General features: G+C 45.1%; 1 protein-coding gene across 27 annotated transcripts in view; it reads right to left on the bottom strand.

Moving 5' to 3' along the window:
- The window catches only part of KIAA1217 (KIAA1217 ortholog), a 436407-nt gene that overhangs the window by 17539 nt on the left and 391482 nt on the right, over positions 1–27386 (bottom strand). For 24 of the 27 annotated variants that reach the window (XM_070802061.1, XM_070802062.1, XM_070802077.1 and 21 more), the window contains 7 exons: positions 16379–16554; positions 12241–12371; positions 11689–11836; positions 8944–9373; positions 6039–6222; positions 2257–2420; positions 1411–1572 (listed from right to left, as the gene is read on the bottom strand). In XM_070802061.1, the coding sequence (XP_070658162.1) occupies positions 1411–1572; positions 2257–2420; positions 6039–6222; positions 8944–9373; positions 11689–11836; positions 12241–12371; positions 16379–16554 (1395 nt within the window). The remainder of the gene's footprint in view (positions 1–1410; positions 1573–2256; positions 2421–6038; positions 6223–8943; positions 9374–11688; positions 11837–12240; positions 12372–16378; positions 16555–27386) is intronic. The other 3 variants (XM_070802074.1, XM_070802073.1, XM_070802052.1) reach the window with 1 other exon arrangement.

The following is a 27386-nucleotide window of genomic DNA, read 5'->3' as shown; positions in this document are numbered from 1 at the left end:
ATGAGCTGCCATCCTTCTGCTCCACTATCTTGCCCTCTTCCCCTTCATGTTTGTTATTCACACCATAATTTGGGAGCACATGCTATAATGAATGGCCTCAGCATCTGCCTGTGCATCTCAGGACGGGCACCAATGCCCAGCAGCAAGTAGCCTTGACCTACCAGTGTCTTGGTCAGAGGGCCCCCAGTGGATAAGGCCTCCATGCACTCAACTGTTTCATGAGTCACTGACTATAATCCATGGTTCCTATGAATGAAATTCTCTGACCGGTCTAAAAACCTGTAAGCAGCACAGGTTTAAACTGTTTAATGGAGGGGATGCCTCAGGCCAGTCCGAGTTTTAATGAGGCTAGACAGGGCTCATGCATGTGACAAATACACCAGCAGCTGGGCTTTCCTTGGAAAACCCAAGCGGCTTAATGCTGGCAGTTGTTACCATGAAGAGCAGGATGGAAGAGCTGAGGTGGACACACAGCGTGGTCTGAAAGTTCTGCTCCAAACGGAGAAGGCAGACCCTCGGGCTGCACAAAGCCACTGGTACCTTGGCAAACATGCTCTGGAGCCCTAAGGAAGTTTGATCTGACCATCGGATGGGCAAAAAGTCCTACATTCATTCATGAATCAAAATGAAATACTCTACAAATAGACTTTGGTCTAGGAATTGTACTTTATGACTGATTAGACAAGTTCTTAGAGTGTACACCTGGGGCAGATTTACACCCAGGATCTTAATGTGGGATCAACTGTGGGTGTAGCCCTATATCCCATCATTATTCCTACAAGTAGACTGGGTCTGTTAACAAATAAAAATCTAAAAATAAAGTAACATTTCTAAAATAGACAAAAGAAAACGGGAATCAAGATTATTCTGCTTTTTGGAATACCTAAAAAGATGACGTTGACACTGACTGGGAATTTGGCGTGGAGGACAGAAGGCCACATGATTCCAGGCCTGTCGTTCTAAGAATTAAAGCGAGAGAAGGGTACCCTGCTCGAAGGGGGCTTGAATCCGTCCTTAAGAAGGACTGGTATTTCTAACCCCTGTCTTAACTCATATTGACCACAGACATAGTCATGTCTTTTGTTACCAAATGACCTGAAATGTTTCAGTGTTCACTTAACCAAGTGCTGGCCACGGGCCTTAGTTTCTGCAAAAAAACCCCTCAGTCAATAATGTGTTAAGCACTTTTAAAATGAAGCAGGGACTATTCACACTGAAAGGAAAGTAAATCCTACCAGCCAGAGCTAGGGAAGCTTGGAATTAATTTTTGGGCATACACTTCCTGAACTGTTTTATGCAATGGTCATGCCTTACACATACTCAGTGCCACCCCAGCCCAGAGATGCAGGTGACACGGCGCAGGTCCCAGAGGGAGTGGCGGGAGCCACGGTCAGTCACCTCTCCACATACCTGAAGTTCCGCCATGATTTTGTCTCCCTCCTCCTCCTCCTCCTCCTCCTTCGCAGAAGCAGTGACAGGGGGTGGCGACGGGGCCCAGGCTGCCGCCGGCTCCTCGGCCGGACACTTGGCGGCTCTAGCCTGTGGACTTGGTCCAGCATCTCCACTGCTTGCCTGTGGAAGACGTGAACCACAGTCACTGGCTTTTCTCCACCAGGTGCTGGAAGGGGGGCAGATCACAGAAGACATGCATTCCCTCGCTGCCGGGTGCCTCAGCTTCCTAGCTCTTCAAACCAAGCTAAAAGGCTGTTTTGTCCACTCCCATGTAGTTTGGGTTTTTCCTTGCCCAAGGTGTCATTTTGGCAAAGGAAGTGAAAAAGTGAAACTCCTTAACTTCAATGCCTTTTAGAAAGGTCCTCCTTGGAACCTGTTTTTTCATTTAACAGAAAAGACCAAGCTTGCCAGGTTAAGTGGAAGCGAAAGCTCTCTGAACCTCTTTCTGCTGACGCCCACAGCAGGGTCAGCTAATCGCAGTTACCTTTGTAAGATGCGCTTTCTTGTGCTTGCCCCGCAGGCCCCCATTTTCAGTCTTAGTATGCTTCGCTGGGCAAGTAGCTGGTGATTTGAATTTAACATAGTTGCAGCTAAAAGTCAAGTAAGGATAGAACTCCTGGGGCTGAGTCTATTCCAATAATATACTGACTGACATTTTCCCATCTGTGGCTCTTCTTTGGAGATCTAGTTCATTCTCTACTTCTGTTTGCTACCTTTTATGTTCTAAAGGAGAGCAGAGAAGACCTTGTCTAGGGACATCATCTGAACCCAGAGACCAGTTTAGCAGGGCTTCACCCATCAGACCTTAGCAGTGGCACTCTCCTTCCTGCCGGTGTAGACCACGTCCCCCGACCTTGTGGTGGTGAGCCCAGATCCTGGCAGGTAGCTCCGCCGTGGAGGTGGTGGAGGAGGAGGTGGGGACCTACCCCCCAGCTTGTCCAAGTCCAGTTCTGAATTTGGAGAGTCTTCTGGAAAACAGTGTGTCATTGCAAAATCAGCTTTCAAGATAACATCCAGAAAGTCCACTGTATTTCTAGAATGTCAGTGTAACCTGACTCAAACTTCTTTCTTCTCTCCATGGTGCAACAACTAAAAATATAGGCCTTGAAGCCTGACTGGTTTGAAGTCCTAGAAAGGCCCTGAACCATTCAATTAACCTCTCTCTGCCTCAGTTTTCTCATCTGTTTAATGGGTTAACAATATTGTTTCTACTAGGGTGTTGTGAAGATTAAATGGCTTGATGCACATAAAGCATTTAAAATAATGCCTGGCTTATAGCAAATGCTATGCAAGTCGTACTTAGTGTGACTTTTAAACAAATTTCTTACCCCAAAAAACTTTTACTAGGAGAGATGAAAGGTCAGAACCCCTTGCAGGGCCTCCAGAGCTTTCATCCCTGAATTTGAAAAGCAAGGTTCAGAGGAAGGCTTCAGGTGGAGGAAGTGAGAGTAGAATCTGGCCCAGGAAGGGCCAGAGGGAGAGTGGGAAGCAGATGGGGTCACAGAACAGAGTTGGGGAGAAAGTGGATTTTTTTTGGTCATGGTTATGTGGTTAGAAAAGGCCTCTCCGCTAATTAAAGGGAGAAGCAAATGCAGAAATGAGAGAATCAGAAAGTAGTACTGACACCGAAGGTTAGGAGATGCAGCTGTCTGCTGAGCTTTCCTGCCAAAAATGCCCAGAAAAGGGCATTTCTTACTCAAAACTCAAACAGCTTCAATCCTGTCCTGTGTCAATATCCTTCCCTTCCACCTTTTACCAATACTGTATCCAAGAGCTCGCAAATGCAGTAAAACCAGAAATTTGGAATCGGAGCTTCCAGCTGGCCTTTGTCCCAACTCGGGGGACTCACAGGCCAGGCCTCCCAGGAGTGTTTGTCTCTTCTGAGCAAATGACATAGAGTTGTTTAGAGGAGGTGCTTGAGGACTTTCTACTGAAAGTTTTAATAAAGGCTTGGGCAAGCCATCAGGGTGACAGGCCAGTGATTGCAGTGGTCGGTTTCTGGCTTGTGCAGAGGGTGCTGGGTTACAGGGTCTCGTCCTGAGGCCCACAGCCTGGCTCTGGTCTCCCTCCCATATGCAGTGACGAAGGTTCTGTCTCTGACCAACCTGAGGTGCACTGGGCTGCATGTAAATAATGTCTTTGTCCATAATTTTAAGATCAGAATAAGGCACATGGTTTTTTAACTGGTTGAAGATTTACCAGCTTGAGTTTAACAGCTATTTTATATTATTATGGAGACACTGATGCTTAATTTCCATGGTTTGGTTGGTTAAATATACTATCTAATAATTTTGATTTAAAAAAAAAATGTGAAACCTCCCTGTGATCTAACATCCCTCTGGGAGCTCATAAAATCTGGTGTTTTCTAAGGAGAGCTCTCAATTTAAACACAGGCCTCCTGTTCCCCCAGCTGCTGTGGCAAAGGGTCATAAATTCGTAAGAAAGGCAGAAGCTACATTTTTCCTTAGTGGACACTGTTGTAGAATCCTAATGCAGAACACAGCTTCCCTGCTATGGTTACAGTTCTTCAACAGTAGTAGTCAATAAAAATTAAAATAGTAGCAAGGCTCTAGAGACGTCTGAGGCTTTTTCCAATTAAAATTTTTTTTGTTGTTGTTAAAATGGACTTTATTTTCCTCCCAGCTTTGAGATATAATTGAACAAAATTATACATATGTAAAGTGTACAACGTGATGATTTGATAAGCATAAACATTGTGAAATGCTTAACACAATCATTAACACATCCATCACTTCATAGTTCTGTGTGTGTGGTGAGAATGTTTAAGATCTACTCTCTCAGCGAATTTCAAGTATATATTAAATATTATTGTCAACATGCTGTACCTGAGATCAGATCAGATCAGTCGCTCAGTCGTGTCCGACAGAGTTTATTCCTCTTGTAACTGAAAGCTTGTATCCATTGACCAGCACGTCCCCATTCTACTAGCCTCCCTGCCCCCATTAATCCCCACTTGACTCCCTGTTTCTGTGAGTTCACTTTTTTTCTTTAAAGATTCCACCTATAAGTGAGGATACACAGTATTTGTTTTTCTTTGTCTGGCTTCTTTCACTTAGTTAATATGCTCCAGGTTCATCCATGTTGGAGAAGGAAATGGCAACCCACTCCAGTATTCCTGCCTGGAAAATCCCATGGATGGAGGAGCCTGGTGAGCGACAGTTCACAGCGTCGCAAAGAGTTGGACACAACCGAGTGACTTCACTTTTTGTCCATGTTGTCACAAAAGGCAGGATTATCTTATTTCTTATGGTTGAATAATGTTCATATATATATTACACAATTATGCACATATATATTATACATGTGTATACACTATAGACATAACAGAATATATGTATAAATATGCAATAAGTATATATTATGTACACATGTATATATTATATAATAGGCATACGCATATTACATCTTCGTCATCCATTCCATTTAGCTATGAACTTTTCCACATCCCTTCACAAGTAATGCAGCCATGAACATAAGAGTGTTGATATCTCTTTGAGATGACTGTTTCCTTGGAATATATACTTGGATGTGGGATTGCTGGTTATGTGGTAGTTCTATATTTAATTTTTGGAGAAACCTTCATACTATTTTCTAATGGCTGGCCAAATTTACATTCCCATCAACAGTGGACAATGGTACTCTTTTCTCCACATCTTTGCTAACATGTGTTATCTTGATTTTTTTGATAAAAGACATCCTAACAGATGTGAAGTAATATCTCATTGTGATTCTGATTTGAAATTTCCCTGGTTATGTTGAACAACTTTTCAAAGAACTGTTGGCCATCTGTGTGTATTAGGTTTCTCAAAAAACTAAAAACAGAATTACCAGCAGTAGGATATAGTACTATTGGGTATAGATCCTCCCAAAACAAACACTAATCTGAAAAGATACGTGTACCCCAATATTTATAGCCACATTATTTACATTTGCCACAATATGGAAGCAACCTAAGTGTCCATCAACAGAGGAATGGATAAAGAAGGTGTGTAGTGAATATATATAAGAGCATTCTACTCGGTCATAAAAAGAATCAAATTTTGCCATTTACAACATGGACTCTTGGAGGGTATTATGCTAAGTGCGTAAGTCAGAGAAAGACAGATACTTTATGCTATCACTTATATGTGGAATCTAAAAAAAGAAAACAAAGTAGTACATATACAACAAAATGATCGGACTCACATATACAGAGAACCAACTAGTGATTACCAGTGAGTACAGAGGGAAGGGAGGAGGGGCAAGATAAGGGTGAGGGACTGAGTTAGAAACTATCCTGTACAAAATAAATTAGCTACAATGATATATTGTACAAAACTGGGAATATAGCCACTATTTTGTAACTAACTATAAATGGAATATAACCCATAAAACTTGTGAATCACTATTGTGCACCTAAAACTTATAAATTAAAAAAAGTTTTTTATTGAGGCATAGTTGAGATACAATATTATATAAGATTTTTAGGAAGTGAGAGCTTGATCCCATTGGGCAGCTTGTGCCCATGTGGGTGGCACCACACTGACCTGGGGCAGCCAGCCCACACAGCTCTGATAGCACCTTACCTGAAAGTTCGAACTTGTCCACTGGAGCATCACCCTTTGGCTGGGGGCCTGAGGCTGGTGGCATCTCCAGGTTTGGAATTGACTTCATAATATTGGCCTGGGCTTCTTCTAGGAGTTTCTCAAACTCCTTCCCATTATAGTGGTCCAGATTTTGCCTTTTCTCTTCCCATTTCCTTTCTGCTTTCTGAAGGACATCAGCAGTGAAGAAAGTTCAAAAGTCAGAAGGGAATGTGAATTGATAAGCTTTGAGATTTGATGCTGGGGTGGGAGAAAATGTAACCCATTTAAAGCACTGGTCAAATGATGCTCTGGCTTCTGTGTCCAGGGACCCATCTGCACATCAGACAAACCTGACCCTTATGCTGTCTGCTGCTGCTGAGTCGCTTCAGTCGTGTCCAACTCTGTGCTACCCCATAGACAGCAGCCCACTAGGTTCCTCTGTCCCTGGGATTCTCCAGGCAAGAATACTGGAGTGGGTTGCCATTTCCTTCTCCAATACGTGAAAGTGAAGTCACTCAGTCGTGTCCGACCCTCAGCAACCCCATGGACTGCACCCTTCCAGGCTCCTCTATCCATGGGATTTTCCAGGCAAGAGTACTGGAGTGGGGTGCCATTGCCTTCTCCATGCTGTCTGCTATATCTCCTTAAATAGGCTGCCACAGAAGCCCAAGTGATGTTCATTCACAGAGCAGTTAGCTCAGAAACCCAACCATTCACTCACTAAGTTATCACTGAGCACTTACCACATACTCTCCCAGCACTCATGAGAGAGATAGATATACACTCAAAGGCGTGTAGCCCATAACTTTGTTTTCTTCTACACTGAGCTTTCATCATAGAGGAGATGTTCAAAGAAACAAACACCAGAACACTCACTAATCCTATGTCTTAGTTCTGCTGCTGTCAAAAGAGTTGCCATATGACCTTCTGGGTCACATTTTCCTATTTACCAAATGAAGGGGGTATTGAGATAATAAGCTCCATTACGTTCTACAGTTTGTACACAGAAATACATAAAATGCATTTTAAAATATCTGTACATTTTTTGAAAGAACATTTTCCTGTGATTTTGAGATGTTACATTATCATTTTAAGAGGGAAGAGTGGAAATGAGCACCAGGATCAGCGGAACCCCATACTGGCAGAATCAGAAAAGACCCAGGAGATCACGGAATCAATGTATCTTACAGTGAGAACACAGGGGCCCAGTGAGATGAAGGATTTGCCCGAGAGTCACTCTCTAGGACTAACAGCCAGCACTGTCACCACCCCGAGCCGCCTCTGTTTTTTCCTGCCTCACATTTATCATCACCAGAGCCTGGTCCCTTCTGTTCACTGCCTACCCCAGAGCCTATGGAGGCCTGGCACTCACTGGGGCTCAGTAACATCTTCTGAGTGAATCAAGCTCAAAGGCAGAGCCAGTAGGAAGACTCAGGCCTCCTTGCTGGGGATCAGAGCATTTCAGAGGTGACTTATGAATGTGCTGCTGAAACTTAAAATATACACATAACAATGGTAATTATGCCTCATGGATTCTCAATAGACATTTTTAAAAGAATCATCCTACTGACCTCTTTGCAATATAGAGATGTTTAATGTGGCAGATCCACTAAATCTCAGGAGGAAGATGTGCTTGCAAGCCTCCTCCCCACCCTGACAGGCAGAATCATCATCAATCACATTTCACCCCATCTTGTAATATGCATTTTATAAGCAGCTAACTTGGTTTAGGGGGCACAGCCTCTGAGTCTGGAGCAGAGGGGAGCTGCCTCGTGTTCAGAGGCCCAGTGGCCATGACTCTGGCCTTTATGGTTTTAAGATGTCACCTCTTGAAACAAGTTATCCACTGCTGACTTGCAAGAGAGACAGGAATGGTTAGGACTGGGGACTGAGGACACAGTCCTGAGTGGAGGAAACTGCTTAGAGAAGGGGAAGGAGAGACCCAGGGGAATGCAGTGTGCTGCACGAACACTGACGCCAGCTCTTGCTGAAAAGAATATTTTAAAAACACAGCAGGTTCTCTCTATACCCTATGACTTTGAGAGCTCTCTCTCTCGTTTCTTCTGAGACTTTGGTAACAACTTCCCGTACAGCATCCTTTATTTGAGACCCACCACCTCAATCAGTTCTGCATACTGTTTCCACATCAATTTTCTGAAGACACCACGTTTTATCACTAGTCCAAGCAGCAGCATTTCTCTGATATCCACGGAATAAAATCTTAGTCGTCTGAGACCGGGGAGTAATCTCTCCCCAGTCAGCTTCCAGCCCCATTTTCCTCCTCTTTCCAGTAAACAGGTGTACTCAAGGCCCCACCTTCTCTATCTGAGAATGCCCTCACCAGCCTTCTCTGCTTACCCAGATTCTACTTCATTTTCAAGGTCACTGGTGAACCCTGCATTCACCAGTGGTGTGCTTGAGCCAGCTCACCTTGGCTCAGGAGGGCTGACTGTCACCTTTCCTCCCGAAGTCACGTTCAGCGATGTCACACTGTTGCTTTACTCAAAATCAGTAATGGCTGGTTAAGTCTTTCTACCACAGAAACTGGCAAATGCTACAAATCAGGCTTTTCCGCATTGTCAAACACTGACCAGCACACCACTGTCTCATCTTCCTACAAGTTGGGTACCTGACTCTTCTCTGAAATCTGACAGCCTTTCTCTTAATCTGGCCATTGAAACCTACCTACTTAAAGAGTTTTAAAAATCTATCATATATGTATATAAAACAGAAAGCTATATTTTTATTAAAAATATATAAAAAATCTATTTTTTGATAAAAATAAAGTTATATACATCTTTGATATATATATCAATTGTCTCTACAATCAGACTGTCAACTGTTGGTGGGAAAGGACCCCATCCTTGCCCCTTCACGGAATTAGGAGAAATGAAGGAGGACCTACCTCAATAGACACCGCCCTGCTCCTGGCGCTCACACTGTGGATTTCCTCGATGAACAGGCTCTGCACGGCGGAGCTGTCCCCCGGCATGTGCGGGGACGGCAGAGCGGAGGGGGCCTCCTGCGTGGCGGCGGGGGCGCTGGCGGGGTGAGGGCCCGGGCCCCCGGGCGCGTGCTGGGCAGGGTTCAGCAGCGCGGAGGAGAGCTGGGACGGCTGGATGACCACGGGAGAGCTCTGCGCGTGGTGGACGGCCAAGGGCACCACTTCCGCCTTCACGTCGCCGGGGACGCCCGTGCCGGGGAGGGGCTGGCCTGAGCTGTGGGGGGCCTCCTCCTGGGCCTTCAGGACCTCGGCGGCCGTGGCCTTCTCCATAGCGACGTACTGCGCGGCCTGGGCTGCATCCGAGCCTTTCAAGAGCCCGTCGGTGACGTGCCTGGGAGAGACCACACAGCAGCATCAACCAGTGAACCAGGTAACGCGCATTTTCATTGTACGGTATTTATTTGAGTGCTGTGTCATCCACAGACCAGGCAAAATTTTGTTGCAGAAATTAAGACATGCTAAAACCCCAAGTAGCAGCTTAGAGTTGAGGGTTTCCATAGCAACAGAACTGCCTCCTTTTAGCAGCTGCTTTCCCCCTCTTCCCTCAGGAGATGGTCCACTCCTGCTGTGCCCACTGTTGGGTGGTGGTGTCCCAGAGTGGACACGTTTCTAACCACACCGCCTGCACCCATTCCAGGCCTAGGCAGCACGCAGATGCTCGGTTCTGACCCGAGCTTCCTTAACCCTCCACTCTCCTGCTTTCACTGCTGCACGTCTTGGGAGGGTGGTTTACATGCCAGTTCCTTTTACTTGCTCTTCCTACAGCTCAGCCATCTGGCCACCCCACCTGGACCTGACTAGCCTTTTTGCAACATCGAAAGTGACTGTGGATCTAACTGCCGGGTTAGTCTTCATCCTCCTCTGCTCTGTGGCAGGGAAGGCGGTCATCTGATGCTCTGTCCAGCTCCACCCACACTATTGTGGAAAAGACATGACCTTCAGGGTCAGACAGGCTTGTGTTCGACTATCAGCTACCATGTTCTAGCTCTGTAATGCTGGGAACTTCACCTCTGTGAGCCTCAGGTACTTTTCTGTGGATTGTAGTAAAGATGATGATGGTCTAATTCCTTCCTCTGGGCTGGTGGCTACGATCAACATAGTCAAATGAAAGACACTGTCAAACGTGATACTCAACCCATAACTTTTAATTAGCCCCTCATTCTCTTACCAAAATGTGTTTTTCTTTTGCTTTGAAAAGAAGATACTGTCTTCTACAGCTCTCCTCTGCTGCTCACTTCTTTAACTGCCTGGTTCCTTCAATCTCAAATCCCCAAGGGTCTGTTTCCTCCTCTCCTCCTTCTGTCAGAGCTACCTCTTCCATTTTCAGTAATCACCTACATGAAGGCAACTTTCAACTCTAAACCTCTTTCCCCCTCCGAGTAAGGCAAAGACTCTTTCTAACTGTCTCTTGAACTTCAGTCTGCATTTCTAAGGGCTTCCTGGGCAGCTCTGCTCTCCTTCCAGCACCTCAAATTCAAGACACACAGAACCCCTCCAGCATCTCCCAACCCGCTAAAGTTGCTCTGAACCATGACTGTCACCTGCTCTGTCTTCTCTGTCGGGCGCCAGGACATGTGCCTGTCCCTGGGGGCGTGTGTATTCCTATCTTCCTTGTGTTTTCCACAGCGCTGAGTACAGCACGTACACAGAAAGATCCCAAGAAATAATAATATAAAGGCTTGTGATGGGTAGCTTAATGGAGGCTATATTTATTCTTTTTTATTTTTAAAGTAACTTAACTGGCTTTATCTGTATCATTTTTTAAAATTGTTTTTCAGGGAAGAGAGGGAGGGTGGGCACTGTTGCCAGCCAGCCTGCTATCTCTGTAAACACTCAATCAAGAAGGTTTGTTTTAGGCTTTGTGGTTGGGTTACCACATTTAGGTAAGAGTTTAATGAAGAATCCTTTTAACATATTTTTATCCTACTGGAAGAAAAAGTTCACTCTGGCAATTTAAAGTAGTGAGCCTATGAGGAAATGTAATTCAAGTACAATTCTTCCTGTACCCAGGCAGATGTTTTCTTTGCAGGAAGAGGCAAGAGCTGCCTTAATTCAGATTTTTGCTGGCCTCCTGAAATTTATGCAGGAGATTATAGAGCTGTTTGTAGCATTAGCATCTCAAAACAGTCTCTTTCCTTGAGGTCACTATTACTAGAAAAATCTCACTTGCTCCTTACAGTTAATAATTCATCTAAAAGTCAACTGTACTTTTAGCATATTTCTCCTGCAAACCTATCAAAAGATGATAGTGCTTAAAATTCTCCCAAGAATTTAGATGTTACATATGCTTGTGACCAGCTCTCAAATCTGGTTTAAGATCTAAAGGGTAGTATCTCTATAATTTCCTAGTTCTGTTTTCTAAAAAAAAGGAAAATTCAGGACTGATGCTGTTGGGAGGTGGTTTATGTGGTAGCTGTGTCTATTTCCCATGTGGGAAAGGAAGTTTTATAAGGGCAGGGGTTCTGTCTGCTTTATTCTTAAACTCTTGACACCCAACTCCAGGACTGGAACAGCTAAAAACATCCAAATATGACTGACTGCCTGGCCATGAGATCAGAACTAACAAGTCTGGTGTCAAACTCTCAGGTCACCCCCAGCGCCACCCCCACCCCTCACCCCAGCCCCAGCCCTCCCAAGCCTGGTCACCTCCGCAGCATGGTCAGGGTGTCGGTCAGGCCGCGCACTCTCTGCAGGAGACTGTCCAGCCTGTGCGGCTCCTCCTTCAGGAACCGCACTGCCTCCACTTCTATGCGCAGGATGGCTCGCATCTTATTTTGTAAGGTTGGAAATTCTCCTGCAGACCAAGAACAGCGAGTGAGCCGCAGAAGCAAAGGCAAGAAGAGCAGACCCCCCTCCCAGACCCCAACACTGGACATGGTTAAGTGTGGGGGTTCAGGAGGCAGAGCTGGTTCAGTGTGACCTGGGTGGAGGGCGCAGCCCCTCGAGGTCTCATTTCCCATCTCTGTATGTGGGATGTGTCTGCGGGGCCCCAAGGTGTATTCAGATTACAGCAGCCACTGAAGTATTAATACTAGCTCCCGGCAGAGAGGGGTGCTTCTTCTGTTCAGGGATGCATCCTGAGCACCCAGAACAGTGCACAGTGGGTGCTGGACGAACCCCTGCCCACGTGCACAAACGAATCCTTCACCGTCTGATGGGTTGTCTGGATTCCCCTCCGGTTCCAAGGAGGATGCTCACCTTTCAGGGAGGCGACGGCCTCTCCCACTTGGCGCAACAGGAAAGCCCCATCCTCCACATCTTTCAGAGTCACCACACGGCTGGCCGAGGTGGAGTCCTTCTTTAGATCGTCAACGAAGTCTTCCAGGTCACTAGGGGGAAAGCCGACCACAGACGGAGTGAGTGCGGGGGCCTTCCCTACGGACAGTGCAAGAGCAGAGGACCCCGGGCCTCAGCGCCTGGCCTCCCCTCTACCGCGGGTCCCTCCATGCCCAGGGAGGCGGAAGCAGCAGCTGGGGAGGAGTAGATTGGTTTGGCTTAAGAGACCCTTCTGGGGTGTGAGGTGAGGTTTCTCGGGGAGGCCCAGGTCTGCCACCTGGCTGACAAAGGACCCACTCTCTGTTTTTAGCGGTGCTGATGCTGACTTAGGGAGGGCTGTGTGGACTCTGATGTGACAGAGGACCAAGAGGGGGAGAGACAGCAAGAGGAGGAGCCCAGGTTGCTGCAGATCAGGCTTTTCCACCTTGGCCCTGACCTCTGGGGCCAGGTCATTCTTTCTGCAGGGGGTGGGGGGTGTCCTGTGCACTGCAGGGTATTTAGCAGCACCTCTGACCTCGACACATTAGCCTCCAGGAGCAGCAGCTCTAAGCCGACAAAATGGACAATGTGGAGGAAGTGGACAAATTCTTAGGTACAACCTCCCAAGACTGAACCAGGAGGAACCAGAAAAAAATGAACAGACCAGTCATAAGTACTGAAGTTCAAACTGTGGTTAAAAAACTTTCAAAAGTCTCTAGGTCCATCCACATCTCTACAAATGACCCGATTTTGTTCCTTTATAAGGCTAATATTCTATTGTAGATATACCGTATCTTCTCCATCCATTCCTCTGTTGATGACTGTCATAAAGAATGGAGTCAAAAAGAGAGAAATATATAACACATATATATGGAATCTAGAAAAATGGTACAGATGATCTTATCTGCAAAACGGAAATGGATACACAAACATAGAAAAAAAAAAATGTATGGACACCAAAGGCAGCAGGGTGGTGGGATGAATTGGGAGATTGAGATCGGCGTGGTACATGTACACTGTGGATACTGTGTATAAATAGGTAAGTAATGAGAGCTACTGTATAGCACAGAGAACTCTGCTCAGTGCTCTGTGGTGACCTGAATGGGAAGGAAATCTAAAATCCCAAAGAGGGAATATATGTATACATATAGCTGATTCATTTTGCTTACAGTAGAAACTAACAACATTATAAAGCAACTATACGCCAATAAAAATTAATTAAAAAGAAAAAACTTCCAACAAACAAAAGTCCAGGACCAGATGGCTTTGTTGGCAAATTCTATTAAACGTTAGAGGAGAGATAGCAACTATCCTTTTCTCAAACTATTCCAAAAAATTGCAGAGTAAGGAACACTCCCAAACTCATTCTCTGAGGCCACCATCACCGTGATACCAAAACCAGACAAAGATGCCCCAAGAAAAAGAAACTTACAGGCCAGTATAATTGATGAACACAGATGCAAAAAAAAAAAAAAAAAACTAGCAAACCAAATCCAACAGTACATTAAAAGGATCATACACCACGATCAAGTGGGATTTATCCTGAGGATGCAAGGATTCTTCAGTATCTGCAAATCAATCAGTGTGATACACCACATTCACAAATTGAAGAATAAAACCATATAATCATTTCAATAGGTGCATAGAAAGCTTTTGACAAAATCCAACACCCATTTATGATAGATGCCAGTAGCAACCTCCCCTAACTTGAGACAAACAAGAATGTTCCACAGACATTGTTAAAATGTCCCTAGAGGTCAGGAAGGGAACAAACTTGCCCCTGAGAACCACTGGTTTATACTGACTGTCCCGTCAGTACGGACTGAGTGTCCTCTCCAGGCCGCAAAGAGAAGGAATGATCACAGGTCTGATTTCTGGAGGGGGTGCGTGTGCACACATGTACTCATCTCTTAGGGTACGTCTCCCACTTCAACAAACACACCAGTAATAACATCTTGTCTCCTGAGCACATCAATAACCCCACCCTAAACAGATGTGTGCATTCTTTCTTTTTGCCTGTTGCTCTGACAGTAGAAACCCCTGCTAGTAAAGAAACAGGAAAAGAGCTTTGATTTGAAGAACCACTAGGTGGCAGCAAGTGGACAGCAATGCCAGTGCCAGAACCTTCAGTGTGGGGCAGGCAGCAAGTCGACAGACTTCCAGTTATGAGGACTAGGAGTCCTTGTATAAGGGCTATAAATATAATTAACACTATAAATAAATAACACTATATAAACACTATAAATAAATTAACACTATAAATAACACTATAAATATAATTAACATTGCTATATGTTACTTACAAAATTTGTTACGAGAGTAAATCCTAAGAGTTGTCATCAGAAGCAAAAAAAGTTTTTTGTATTTCTTTAATTTTGTATCTATAGGAGATGATATTCACTAAACTTACTGTGGCAATAATTTCACGATGTGTGGAAGTCAAATAATTATGCTGTCCACCTTAAACTATATGGGGCTGCATGTCAATTACATCTCAATAAAACTGGAAGAAAAATTTAACTGGCAATTCTATAAAAACATTAAGGCTATATATTTTTTAAAAAGAACTTTTCAAGAAGAACCTTGAGACCTAGTTGTAGACAGCTGGCTGTCACAGACCCATTTCAGACAAATAACAGCTTTACTACCTCACGGCGGGTGATTGTCTATAAGTGCAGGGACTAAATACAAATTTGGAGTCTATTTTTGAGATGCTGATGAACAGTAGTCAAATTTATTATCTGACTCTCTAGACTACCACTGAGAAGGTATTCTAATTTTAATCAGGCACACTGGGTTGGCATCTGATTTGACATGAGCTACAGCTCAAATATCAAAGAGGTCAATGAGGATAACACTCCCCATCCTGTAAGCTTCTGGTGATTACAGTCATGGAAAGAATTTGAAAGTTGCTCCCTTACAATCCCATTTTGGGACGTTTATGCTTTCCAAAAAACAAGAGAATTACCCATCTACAATGGAATACTACTCAGCCACAAAAAAGAATGGAATTTTGCTATTTGCAGCATTTACATGTGGGTGTGGAGGGCATAATGCTAAGTACAACCAATCAGAAACATACTGTATGCTTATCATTTATATGTGAAATCTAAAAAATTCACAAACTACTGAATATAACAAAAAAACAGTGGACTCACGGATACAGAGAACAAACTGGTGCTTATCAGTGGGGGCAGCACAGGGGATTCTAGTGGGAGAACAGGAGGTTCAAACCGCTCAGTGTAAGACAGGCTACAAGGATGCACTCTACAACATGGGAGATATGCCAGTGTTTTGTAATAAAACTAAAAGATTTTAAAGTATTTTAAATATTTAATACTTTAAATATTTGAGTTTCACAAAGCCATTTTAATTTTTGTGAAACTCAAAAAAAAACCAAACAGAACTACCAACACTAGAAGAACCCACACAAATGACTCTTCATTATACTAAAAGGTGAAACTGTTCTATGATGAATCTTCACTGCATAACAAAATATACATTAACATAACAGATGGGCCTGCCCTGGTGACTGGGGCGTAATAAAACTCTGCTTATTTCAGTAGTGCGACTTGATAGATGTTTTCAATAAGAACCTCACAGAAGATGGGTCGCATTCAAGGCAGCATCTTTCATTGTGCATCAGACATACTTTACACTGAAATTCTTCTTTTGTGATTCTAACTACAGTTGAATAATAGGATAATTTTAGCGCTTTGTTATTTTGGCTATTAGTTTTAATTTATTGAGATTAAATTCAGACTTCCCATTTATCATTGGGTTGTGCCACTGGCTCCTTTTAATTTGATGGGTTGCCAAGCCCTACAGAACAGTGCGATGCTTCCAAAGAGACTAATAATTAGCTCAGTTACCTGACGACTGTTCAATTTCCTGAGCTCGGATGGAGGGCACTAGTCGAGTGTCCACGGATATCCAGAACCAGCCAGAACTAGGTGCTCAGTAAAGAAAGAGTCTGAGAACACCGTCTAGCAAGGGCCGCCTCCTTGGCCAAGACAGGCTTGCCTTTCAGGCTGAACAGCTATGCCCGCATCCAGGGACCGACTCCAAGGGCCGGACTCACCACAGCTTGCGGACGATCTTCTCCTCTTCGTGCAGGTACTTCTGCCTGTCCTGCTCCACCAGGACCCGCTGGCGCTGCACAGGGTCCTCCAGCCTCTTCATCGTCTCGATCACCTTGCTGCTGATTTCCTGCTCAGCCTTCCTCATCATTGCCTTCAGCAGCTCCTGGTTCTGCAGCTGTTGGACAAAAGAAATCACTCTCCATTAACTCTTGCTGGGCTGCCACGGGGGTGCCAGGGCACCTGGCAGGCCCCAGGTGTGGGTCTGGATACACAGCCCCATAGCTGAGTCTTTGTTTATTTCACTGTAAAAGGGAAGGGAGCACAGACTGTATATAATATTGCTGCTTCAGCCAGCATCCAAGTTTGAGTAGCCAGCTGACAAGCACACTTTCACAAAAAAGTAGTCCTTCCTAAATTCTGGATAGATATACAGACAACGGGCATGAAATCGCACATGTTTTCATAGAGAGAGCCAAGAGTACCAGCTCTGGAGCCAAGCAGACTTCGAGTCAAACCCTAAACCTACTCCCAGATGCACTGAGAGACTCTGGGCGTGCTCTTTATCTCTAAAGACGGGGGCATTCATCTCCCTTGCCTCTTCTACTCTGAAAATTAAATGAGATACTGTTTGGTATAGGAAGGTACTCAACAAATGTTGGTTTGAGTGTGGACTATTTCAGCCCATCAATTAAATGAATATCTGTGTCCCTCTGATTAATGGGTCCATGGACCAAATACCATGTAATTACAGACCATCACAACATAGTACTTGAGAGGGTGGGGAAGGGCAGGACTGGGATTTGGGAGTAGCAGATGTAAACTCTCATGTATAGGAAGATAAACAACAAGGTCCTACTGTGTAGCACAGGGCACTATGTTCAGTATCCTGTAATAAACCACAATGGAAAAGAATACATAAAAAAGAATGTATGTATATAACTGAGTTGCTTTGCTGTGTTTACAACAGAGACTGGCACAACACTGTAAGTCAACTATAGTTCAATTAAAAAAAAAAAAAACTCCAAGCACAGTACTTGCTGTTGGTGGTGGCGATGATATTTGCAGACGAGCCCTAAGGCTTTTGGCAATTAACTGATCTCCCTGGATTATACGTAGGCTGCTTGCCTACATAAGACCACAATTTCCACATAATTTTCCCAGGTGGTTTCCAGAGTACTCTTGTTTCTCACCCCAAAGTATAGGATGTGTGAGTACCAATGCAGGCTTTACAAAAATCGAGCCAAACATTTGAATCCTGTTTCCAAAAAGGTGTTACGTGGCTCCCTGGGGCAGGACAATTTTCTGACAGCACGTACATCAAGTGAGCTCATTCAATCAGCCTGAAAACCAGTAACTCTGTCATACCTATTATATTGTATCTGAAGTTCCCCTGAAATTTCAATTAGCTGTTACTGTTTCCTTCGTTTTGTGGCTTTGTAGACTGTACCACCTCACAGGAGGGACTGCTCTATCGGCTGTCCATCATCTGTGCAAACAGAGAGGAAATGCCATTTGACTGTGTCACCACCTGCTTGAAACCCCATCATGGCTTCCATTTTCTCTGAATAAAAATAAACCATTTCTGGGACTTCCCTGATGGCCCAGTGGTTTAGACTTCGCCTTCCAATGCAGGGGATGCAGGGTCCATCCGTGGTTGGGGAACTAAGATCCCATATGCCTCATAGCCAAAACACCAAAACATAAAATAGAAGCAATATTGTAACAATTCAATGAAGACTTTCCACATTAAAAAAAGAAAAATTCAATATGGACCAGCCCTACAGAACCACCATCATGTTTGAACACCACCATCATCAACTGTCCATCCAGAGAAAGACAGCCTGAGTTCATTTCCCAGTCTTCCTAATTAGCTCCCAGTCTTCCTAATTAGTTCCCAGTCTTCCTAATTAGTAGCCACGAGACTGTGGCCAAGTTATTAATCTCTCCGTGTCTCTCCAAAACAAACAGAAAGGGACAGTAGTAGTTCGTATCTCACGGAGGCGTAATGGAGCTTCATGAGGCGATAAAGTGCTCACAGTCGTGCCTGGCACCAACTGAGCTCTCAGTGCAGATGAGGTGCAGTTATCCTCCCTGCAGTTATCAGGGAGGATAACTGTGGGGGCGAGACCCAGGTTTTGTCTGGGAGTGAACCAAAAAAAAGCGTCACCCTTGGGTTACCTCCTCTGAATGAATCATGACCGTGCTTTCACGCTCTCCTTGCTAATGCTTTTTATTGAGGTCTTAAAGACGGTTGCTGAAAGGCAACACGTTTGGAGGCAGCCCACAGACAGCAGCTTCCGGCCACGCTCTCTGCAGCGATGGCTCTGTCCGCAAGGCATGCAGAGGTCTGGCCCTTGCCCACATCACCAGCCTCCTATCACTGCAGGCAGCTGGTGCGCTCTCTGCTCCAGCCACAGGGCCATCCTCTCTGTTCTTCTGACAGCCTGACCCCCTTTCCTTTCTGCCACAGGGACTTTGCATGATACTCCCTCTACCTGGTTAATTTCTGCCTTCCACAGAGTGTCCAGGACACCATGCCTGGTACATAGCAGGCACTCAAATACGGAGTTGGCCACAAAGTTCATTCAGGTTTTTCCACCAAATGTTATAGAAGAACACAAATGAGACTTTTGGCCAACCCAGTATTTATTGAATGTGTGAACTGAGTTGGTAATAACAGACAATGGAAAATCCACAATTATTTGCCAGATGGTAGAAATGCGAGGTGACCCATGGCTTGGCTATGTCTTGAGCTCAGTGCTAATGCTCAGACTTGCTCTGACTACAGTTGCTAAACAGATAGAGTAAACCAGCTGTTATCAAAATGGCATGCTCAAATTCAAGGCCATGTGTCAAATCCTATAGACCTATTTCCTTTGGGGGTTGAGGGTTAGTGGTAATGGGTACGTAAGGGACAAATAAGAAGATGATTAAATGTGTCTAAAAGTGACCGATGCCTAGGTCCATTCCTGAGAGATTTGGATTTAACTGGTCTGAGATGTAGCTTGGGCACTGGGAATTTTTAAAAACCCCTCAAGGACTTCCCTGGTGGTCCAGTAGCTAAGACACTGTGCTCCCAATGCAGGGGTCCTGGGTTCAATTCCTGGTCAGGGAACTAGATCCCACATGCCACAACTAACAGTTTGCATGCCCCAACTAAGAGATCCCACATTCTGCAGCTAAGACCTGGTGCAGCCAAATAAATAAGAAATGGAAGATATAAATGTATTAAAAAAAAAAAAAAACCACCTCAGATGATTCTAAGGTGCCACCGCAGTCTGAGCACTGTGGTCTACTAACACTTTGATGGGCAGATGACATCACCGTGCTGTGAGCTGAGGGGCACGGCCCTCCCTAACCCTTCTGCCCAAATCTCACAGACAAGCTCCAATAAAATTACGGTCCAATCATCCGTGGATATTGACAGTGGCTATGAAGCCACAAATTACTGCTAGAATATTTCAAATCCTTGAAATTCCAAAGATGGGAGAAGTGAAGCCCTGAGAAGTGAGGTGACTTGTTCAAAGTCAAATTCAACCCAGTAATTTTCCAATCACCGTCTACCAGGCAGCAGGGCCTGCTGTGCTCCTGCACCCAAGCAGCTTCCGGCGCAGCAGAGGAACCCAACACACATTCAGTGCTTGAATGACAACACAGTTGGCCCTTGAACAACACAGGGGTGGGAGTGCCTACCCTCTGCGCAAACATCCAGGTATAGGGACCTCGCTGGTGGCCCAGTGGCTAGGACGCCATGCTCCCAATGCAGGGGGTCTCGGTTCGATCCCTGGTCAGGGAACTAGATCCCTCATGCTGCAGCTAAGAGTTTGCATGCCAGAACTAAAGATCCCACGTGCCACAACTAAGACCCAGCACAGCCAGATAAACACATATTCTAAACAACAATCCGAGTATAACTTTCCAGCCTGCCCTCCATACTCACAGTTCCACATCTTCAGATTTAATCAACTTCAGATGCTGAGATTTCCTGGGTGGCTCAGTGGTAAAGAATCTACCTGCCAATACAGGACATGCAGGTTCAATCCCTGGGTTGGAGAGATCCCCTGGAATAGGAAATGGCAACCCACTCCAGTATTCTTGCCCAAAAAATCCCACAGAGGAGCCTAGTGGGCTACAGTCCTTGGGGTCACAAAGAGTTGGACACGACCAAGCAGCTGAGCGCACCCTCTGAAAACCCAGAGACATATCAGAGGAACACAACTGCATACAATATTCAAGTTACTCAACTGGTAACAGAGTCAGATTACGCTCAAGTTATTCCACTCATAGTGGAGGCAGGGAGAGATGGGCCTTGAGTTCCAGGCTGTATGATCCTCCCGCCCAGAAAGAGTGCCTTAACCCAGAGAGAGGGAGAAGAAACACTGACTTTGCCATAGCACACAGCTGGTGAGCGGGCAACAGTAAGTAAAATCACAGAGGAACAAAGACACGCAGAGGTTCTTTTCTACTTTCCCTGGGCCCCCGACCCTCCCTGGCTGGAGTTCTGAGCTCCTAGTGTGTGCAGAGAGCAGTGCTAGTGCTGACTACCGCTGTATGTAAACAGACAACCAACGAGAGCCGAGCGCAGCACAGAGCCCTCCTCGATGCTCTGTGGGACCTAAACGGGAAGGAAATCCAGAGAAGAGGGGAGCTGTGTCTACGTATGGCTGACTCACTCTGCTGTACACCAGGAACTAACACAACATTGCAAAGCAACTGTACTCCAATAAAAATTAATAAAAAAAACAAACAGTGCTGAAGGCAGGATGTGTGTCACCATCTCTCTAAATGCTTCAGATAAATTAGCCACCAGCACTTCAAATCATTACCTTTAGTTTTTCTGCAGGGATTCTAAATTTCAATTTAAAAGAACTCTATTAAGATATAGTTTAGGACTTCCCTGGTGGTCCAGTGGCTAAGACTCCACACTCCCAAGGCAGGGGACCTGGGTTCAGTCCCCGGTCAGGGAACTAGATCCCACAGGCTGCAACTGAACATCCTACATGCTGTAGCTAAGACCTGGTGCAGCCAAATACATTTGTTAAAAAAGATATGGTTTACAAGCTATAAAATACACGCATTTTAATAGTTCACAGGTCAATGAGCTTTGACAAATGTATACCCTGACGAAAGCACCACTAAAAATGGAGACAACATTTGTTCTCACTCTAAAAAAACCCTTCTCAGCACTCTGCACTCAATTTCCCGACCCCCAGCTCAAGGAAACCACCCACCTGTGTTTTGTCCCTTAGATTAGTTCTTCCTGTTCTAGAATGTCACACTCATGGAACTGTACACTGTGAAACTGTGTGCGTCTGGCTTCTTTCCTTCAGTATATTGTTTTTGAGATCCAGCCATGCTGTTCGGAATTTTAGGGCCTCATTCTTCTTCATGCTTAGTGCTTTTCTATTGTATGGGTTTAGTAAGTTGTATGTACTAACATTTTAATGTTTTTACATATTGACTTGATTCTGATCTTACTTACATTCACTTATTTCTGGAAGCATCTTTTTTCGATTTGATATTACACAATCCTGATTGTGAAGTGATTTGTGAGCAATGCCAATTATACTTTTAACTTTTCCATCCATATGCTTTTTCCTTTCTTTTTCCAGCCTTGTTGCGCTTGCTAGGACATTCAGTACGGAGTTAAAGAGAAGTAAGAGGAGGCTTCTTTGGCCGTGGTCCCGATGTTATGGAGAATATGGTTGTGTTTCACCACTAACTATAATGTTTTCTGTAGGATTTTCAGACATCCTTTATCAGGTTAAGGAAGTTTGCTTCTACTCCAAGAGTGCTGAGTGTTTTTGTCATCGGTATTGAATTTTGTTTTATGTTTTTTTCTGCATTTACTGAAATGATATGATTGTCTTCTTTATTCTGCTAAAAGGTCAAATACATTGAATCATTTTCCCCCCCATATTAAAACCATCTTGAACTCCTGGGATAAAATCCAGGATAATGTATTATCCTTTTTATATATTGCTGGATTCAGTTGCTAATATTTTGTTAAGGATTTGTTACATACATTTCCCAATGCCGGGGGGCCGGGTTTGATCCCCGGTCAGAGAACTAAATACCACATGCTGCAAGTAAAATGCGGTGTCCACAGATAAATAAAAGTGTCTGAACGAAACACTGAAGGAAAAAAGAAAAAAGACCGAAGCATGGCCTTTCTTGATCACTGCCAAATGCCCCGGGTGATTAATAAAACCTCTCTGTGCTTGCTGGTCGAGGCATGAGCATCTCCCAGAACTGTGTGCGCTCTGGGAATTTCCCGGCCTACAGCCCCCTGCTTTGGGCCTGGATCAGTGGTCTTTCACAACACTCGTGCTTGGCCTATTAGTCGACGATGGATCCACAGACTGACGTAATTCTTTCTCCGCAGAGTTTCCTCTCGTTTGGCACTCGGCTCCCCAAATCCTAGCTGCATCCGCTCCCTGCCCTGAGCTGGTCGTGTGGTCAGTGCTCTGCTGGGTTTCTCTCTCTCTGTGCTGTGATCTAAGAAGCGTCAACAGACAGAAAGCTGAGGAAGACAGAGGTTTTGTCTCCTTTCCTTTCATTCTCTCAAGGGTCACACTCCTGTGCTGTCTGTTGGCCGATGCTGAAGAGAGTTATTTCATGCATTTATTTTTCGGTATTCCAGTTGTCAACAGTAGAAGGGCAAGAACAGCTGTAGTTATCCCTACATCTCTAGAAATTTCAGTTGGTTGTAAATGCTCTGGCTTGATGATTTTATAAAACTACTCAAAAATAAAAGTTAACTGGACCACGGGACTTCCCTGGTGGTCCAGTGGCTAAGACTCCGCACTCCCTGAGCAGGGATCGAACCTGGGTCCCCTGCATTGGGAGTCCCCTGCATTGGATCCCACATGCCTCAACTAAGACCCAGTGTAGCCAAACAAATACATAAATATTTTAAACTTTTTAACTGGATGAAATAAATTATTTCTGTCAGCTTCCCTGAGAAGGTAGGAAACTGCCTAAATCAAATTCCACTCACCTCAAAATGGACATGTGCCTCACATACTCATCGTGAGTTCTTGGGTAAAATCTAAGACTATTCAGCTTGCCAACAGTGTGGTTTAACTGAACTGATTTTGCTGTCTGGCAGTGACAGCAAACAGGGGCTGTACAATGCATTGGGAAGTTTCATGACAGCCAGACCCGAGAAGGACTCCTGACCAGGAGTTTTTCCCCTGTTAGCTCCCCGGGCTGCAGGTGTAGGATGCCTGCTCACCAAGCACACGGTATCTGGGAGCTGTGCCCCGTCTTAGCCATGCCTCGATATTAGGCATATCGAGGGCTTGATACATCGCATGGTGGCCTGACTGTCATCTCCTGTGCTGGTTCCATTTGTTATTTCTGCCTGCTGGGGAGAAATAGGTCTGCTCAGTATGGGCCAACATCCTGCATGCTTTTCTCAGGGACATACATTCCCACGACCGTTGTTTTGATTGTCAGAAGATAAATGAGACCCTGGCACACTGCTATGAGGCACTATCTTATAAAAAGACACCTTGTGATAACGGTGCTGAATTATATCATTTCAAGTGCAAGGGCTCTGTGTCCTGCTGTGTTTCTTCTTTATGTTGATGTGTTACCTCCTCCCTCTCTTGGGAACAACACGGTCAATTCTCAATAGTCTTAAAAATGGAACACTGAGTTCAGAATAATCCAATTTTTAATTTATCAAGAAGCAGGAGGAAGAGATGAGAGACCAAGAAGAAAACTGTGGCAACTGGAGAAAGATGTATCCATCTCAATGTCAGGCCAAGTTCAAGTTCACAGAACTTGAGCCCTCTCTTCCAGAAACATCTCTCTCCCCTTAGCCCATAAAGAGGGGCAGAACAGCAGTCACTCCTATGGGTACTGGATGACCTGGGTGAAACCTAAGGATTGTGGCATTTGGGGACAATGATATAGCTCATCACTTTTTCCCTAAATCATACCAGAAAGGGTAATAGACCCAAATGATCACCTTTTGAAGGGCACATTTGTCAGGAGCTAGGCCTTCCCCTGTCTCTTTCTGCTGTTTTCAGCTAGATGCAGCTCCTACCTGGGATGGGACCACCACAATACAGAAGGTCCATGTAGCTCTCATCAGTTATGAGTAAGTAGAGAACATGTCTGATTAGTCTCTGGGAAAGAGGTACATTGTTTAGAGTTAGGGCTTTGAAATCACCAAGTGTGGTGTTCATGCGTACAGGGTATTTCTGCTTCACTCCTTGTGACAGCTGACTGAGATGTCAATTTCCATGTGGCATCTCAATGGACTGCTGCTGCTGCTGCTAAGTCACTTCAGTCGTGTCCGACTCTGTGCGACCCCATAGGTGGCAGCCCACCAGGCTCTCCCGTCCCTGGGATTCTCCAGGCAAGAACACTGGAGTGGGTTACCGTGTCCTTCTCCAATGCATGAAAGTGAAAAGTGAAAGTGAAGTCACCCAGTCGTGTCCGACTCTTCGAGGCCCCATGGACTGCAGCCTACCAGGCTCCTCCATCCATGGGATTTTCCAGGCAAGAGCACTGGAGTGGGTTGCCATTGCCTTCTTCTCAATGGACTAAGAATTCAAAATGTCTGAGAGCAGTACTTCTCACCCTGGAACATTCTAGAGTCACCAATGTCTGGTCTTTGATCCACAACCAATGAAGTCAGACTCCGGCAGTGGCACTCAAGTATTCGCATTTTTCTGCAAGGCTTCAGGTGATTCTCATGGGTAGCCAGAATTAAGAACTGTTCTCTTAGACTGAAAATTCACATTAGCCTGGAGAGCAGGAAAATGGGAGCAAAGTTCCCGTGGTTTTCTTCATCATCTCAGGCTCTTTCACCTCCCTCGACATTCTTTTTGCCATATTTAAATCTACACACCCCACGGTGTCTGCATCGAATTTCTACTTCTGAGAATAATCCATCAGTTTTGCAAATGAAATGCTCACACAGGCTATGCCTGACAGTCTAGGATTTTCCCATTGATTTAATTATCTAATTACTGGAGCCGGCTGCCAAGCACAAAAAAGATTTCATTCGTTTTCGCTATTTTATAACACAGTTCAAAGAACATTTGAATTTCTAATTCAATTTTTGTTCTTTTGAGACTGTTCCGGAGTTTCGGAGCTCTCTAATGATAGCTCCATTATTGGGCTTATAATCACTGTGGGCTTGCACTTCCCTTTTGGTGTATAATACATGTGATGAGGGGGAATTGGTGCTGAGATGCTGCGTTATTCTAAACTGGTTTGGTCTCAAACAGACTCCCCTGAAAGCTGATGGAGGCACAGAGGATACAAAGACTGAGGCAGAAACAAGAGCATCCAGGTTAGGAATCAAAATGCTTCTCTTCCCCTGAGTGCCTGCACTTTAGAACCGCACCAGCATCTCAGCTCAGGAGCACACCTGGGGACTTCCCTGCTGGTTCAGTGGTTAAGATTCTGCCTTGCAATGCAGTGGATGCTGGTTCGATCCCTGGTCAGGGAACTAAGATCCCACATGCTGCAGGTCAACTAAGCCCGTTCGCTGCAAGTACCGAGCCTGCGTCACAACTAGAGAGTCCGTGCTCTGCGACAAAGGATCCCACGTGATGCGACCAAGACCCAGTGTGGCCAAATAAATATTAAAAAAAAAAAAAAAAGGAAAAGAGCACACCTGCTCCATGTTCTTTACCCCAAGAGCGAGGAGAGCTGACCAGCTCGGGGGCAATTAAGGAACCTGAGTAATTAAGATCGCGACCTGGAACTGACTGTAACACTTCTTTGTTTGAGAAGCTATGATTCTGCAGCTGAGCCTCCTCAGTTCAAGGGTTACAAGGAGTGGCAAGTTGTGGGAGGTCCCTCCCCGGCTCCTCAAACCGCGCCCCCAACCAGAGGACCAAAACCCTGCCATCCACCAGCAGGGTGACGCCGCCACCCCATACCTCACGGCCCCCGCATATCAGATTTGCCACACTTCACGGCAATTCCACCTCTGACTCCACACCAACAAATGCTCACTTTCCAAAGCAGTAGGAACTATCTTGCAAACGACATATTTAGGACTTTTTTTTCCCTGTGAGAGTCCAAATGTTTAGCCACTAAGTTGTGTCTGACTCTTGAGACTAGGAGCGCACAATTTCCAATTTGACCAGCAGGTGGCAGTAAAAGGCAGATGCAGTGCAAGACAGAGGCTGAACCTCCTTAACCACCAGCAAAGAACCCAGGAGCTCACAGACACTTGCTGGCCTGCACATGTGCCCTCTGGCCCGCAGATGATGAAATAATCGATTTTTAAATTACCTTCCAACACTTTTAGAATGAACTTATATATTTTATATAAAACATCTATGTGTCCTGCGACTTCCCTTTGGTCCAGTGGCTAAGGCTTCGAGCTCCTAATGTAGGGGGTCTGGGTCTGATCCCTGATTGGAGAACTAGATCCCACGTGCCAAACTAAGACACCCATGCTACATGCACAGTCACTTAAGTCGTGTCTGACTCTGTGACCCCATGGACTATAGCCGGCCAGGCTCCTCTGTCCATGGGATTCTCCAGGCAAGAATACTGGAGTGGCTTGTCATTTCCTTCTCCAAGGGATCTTCCTGATGGAAGGATAGAACCCGCATCCCTTAGGTCTCCTGCATTGGCAGGTGGATTCTTTACCTGGGAAGCCCAAGACTTGGTGGGGCCAAATAAATACTAACAAAACAAAAACCTCTATTTCCAGATTCTCTTGAGATACTGAAACATCTATAAACACTGGACTCTCATTTTACCAGGTTAAGAGCTGCCTGGAGTGGAGTAGCGACTGTCCTTTAGAGGTGCCAACTTGCCACTCTCCCTCGCCCACTCGCTTGCTTAGTTACTGCCTGTTCACTGTGGGCACTGAATTGTGCCACCCTGTACACTTCATTTCACTGCAAAGTGTCTTAAAAACAGCAAAGCAAGGAAAAGTGAATGCAAAGGATGGGGAACTTCCCCTGCGACGTGACTCAGGGAGGAATGAAGTAAACTTTTGTGGGAGGTCTGAGGGGTTTGGGA

Source organism: Bos indicus, chromosome 13 (genome assembly GCF_029378745.1).
Source record: "Bos indicus isolate NIAB-ARS_2022 breed Sahiwal x Tharparkar chromosome 13, NIAB-ARS_B.indTharparkar_mat_pri_1.0, whole genome shotgun sequence".
Lineage (NCBI taxonomy): Eukaryota > Metazoa > Chordata > Mammalia > Artiodactyla > Bovidae > Bos > Bos indicus.
This window is presented reverse-complemented; position numbering and strand designations above follow the sequence as displayed.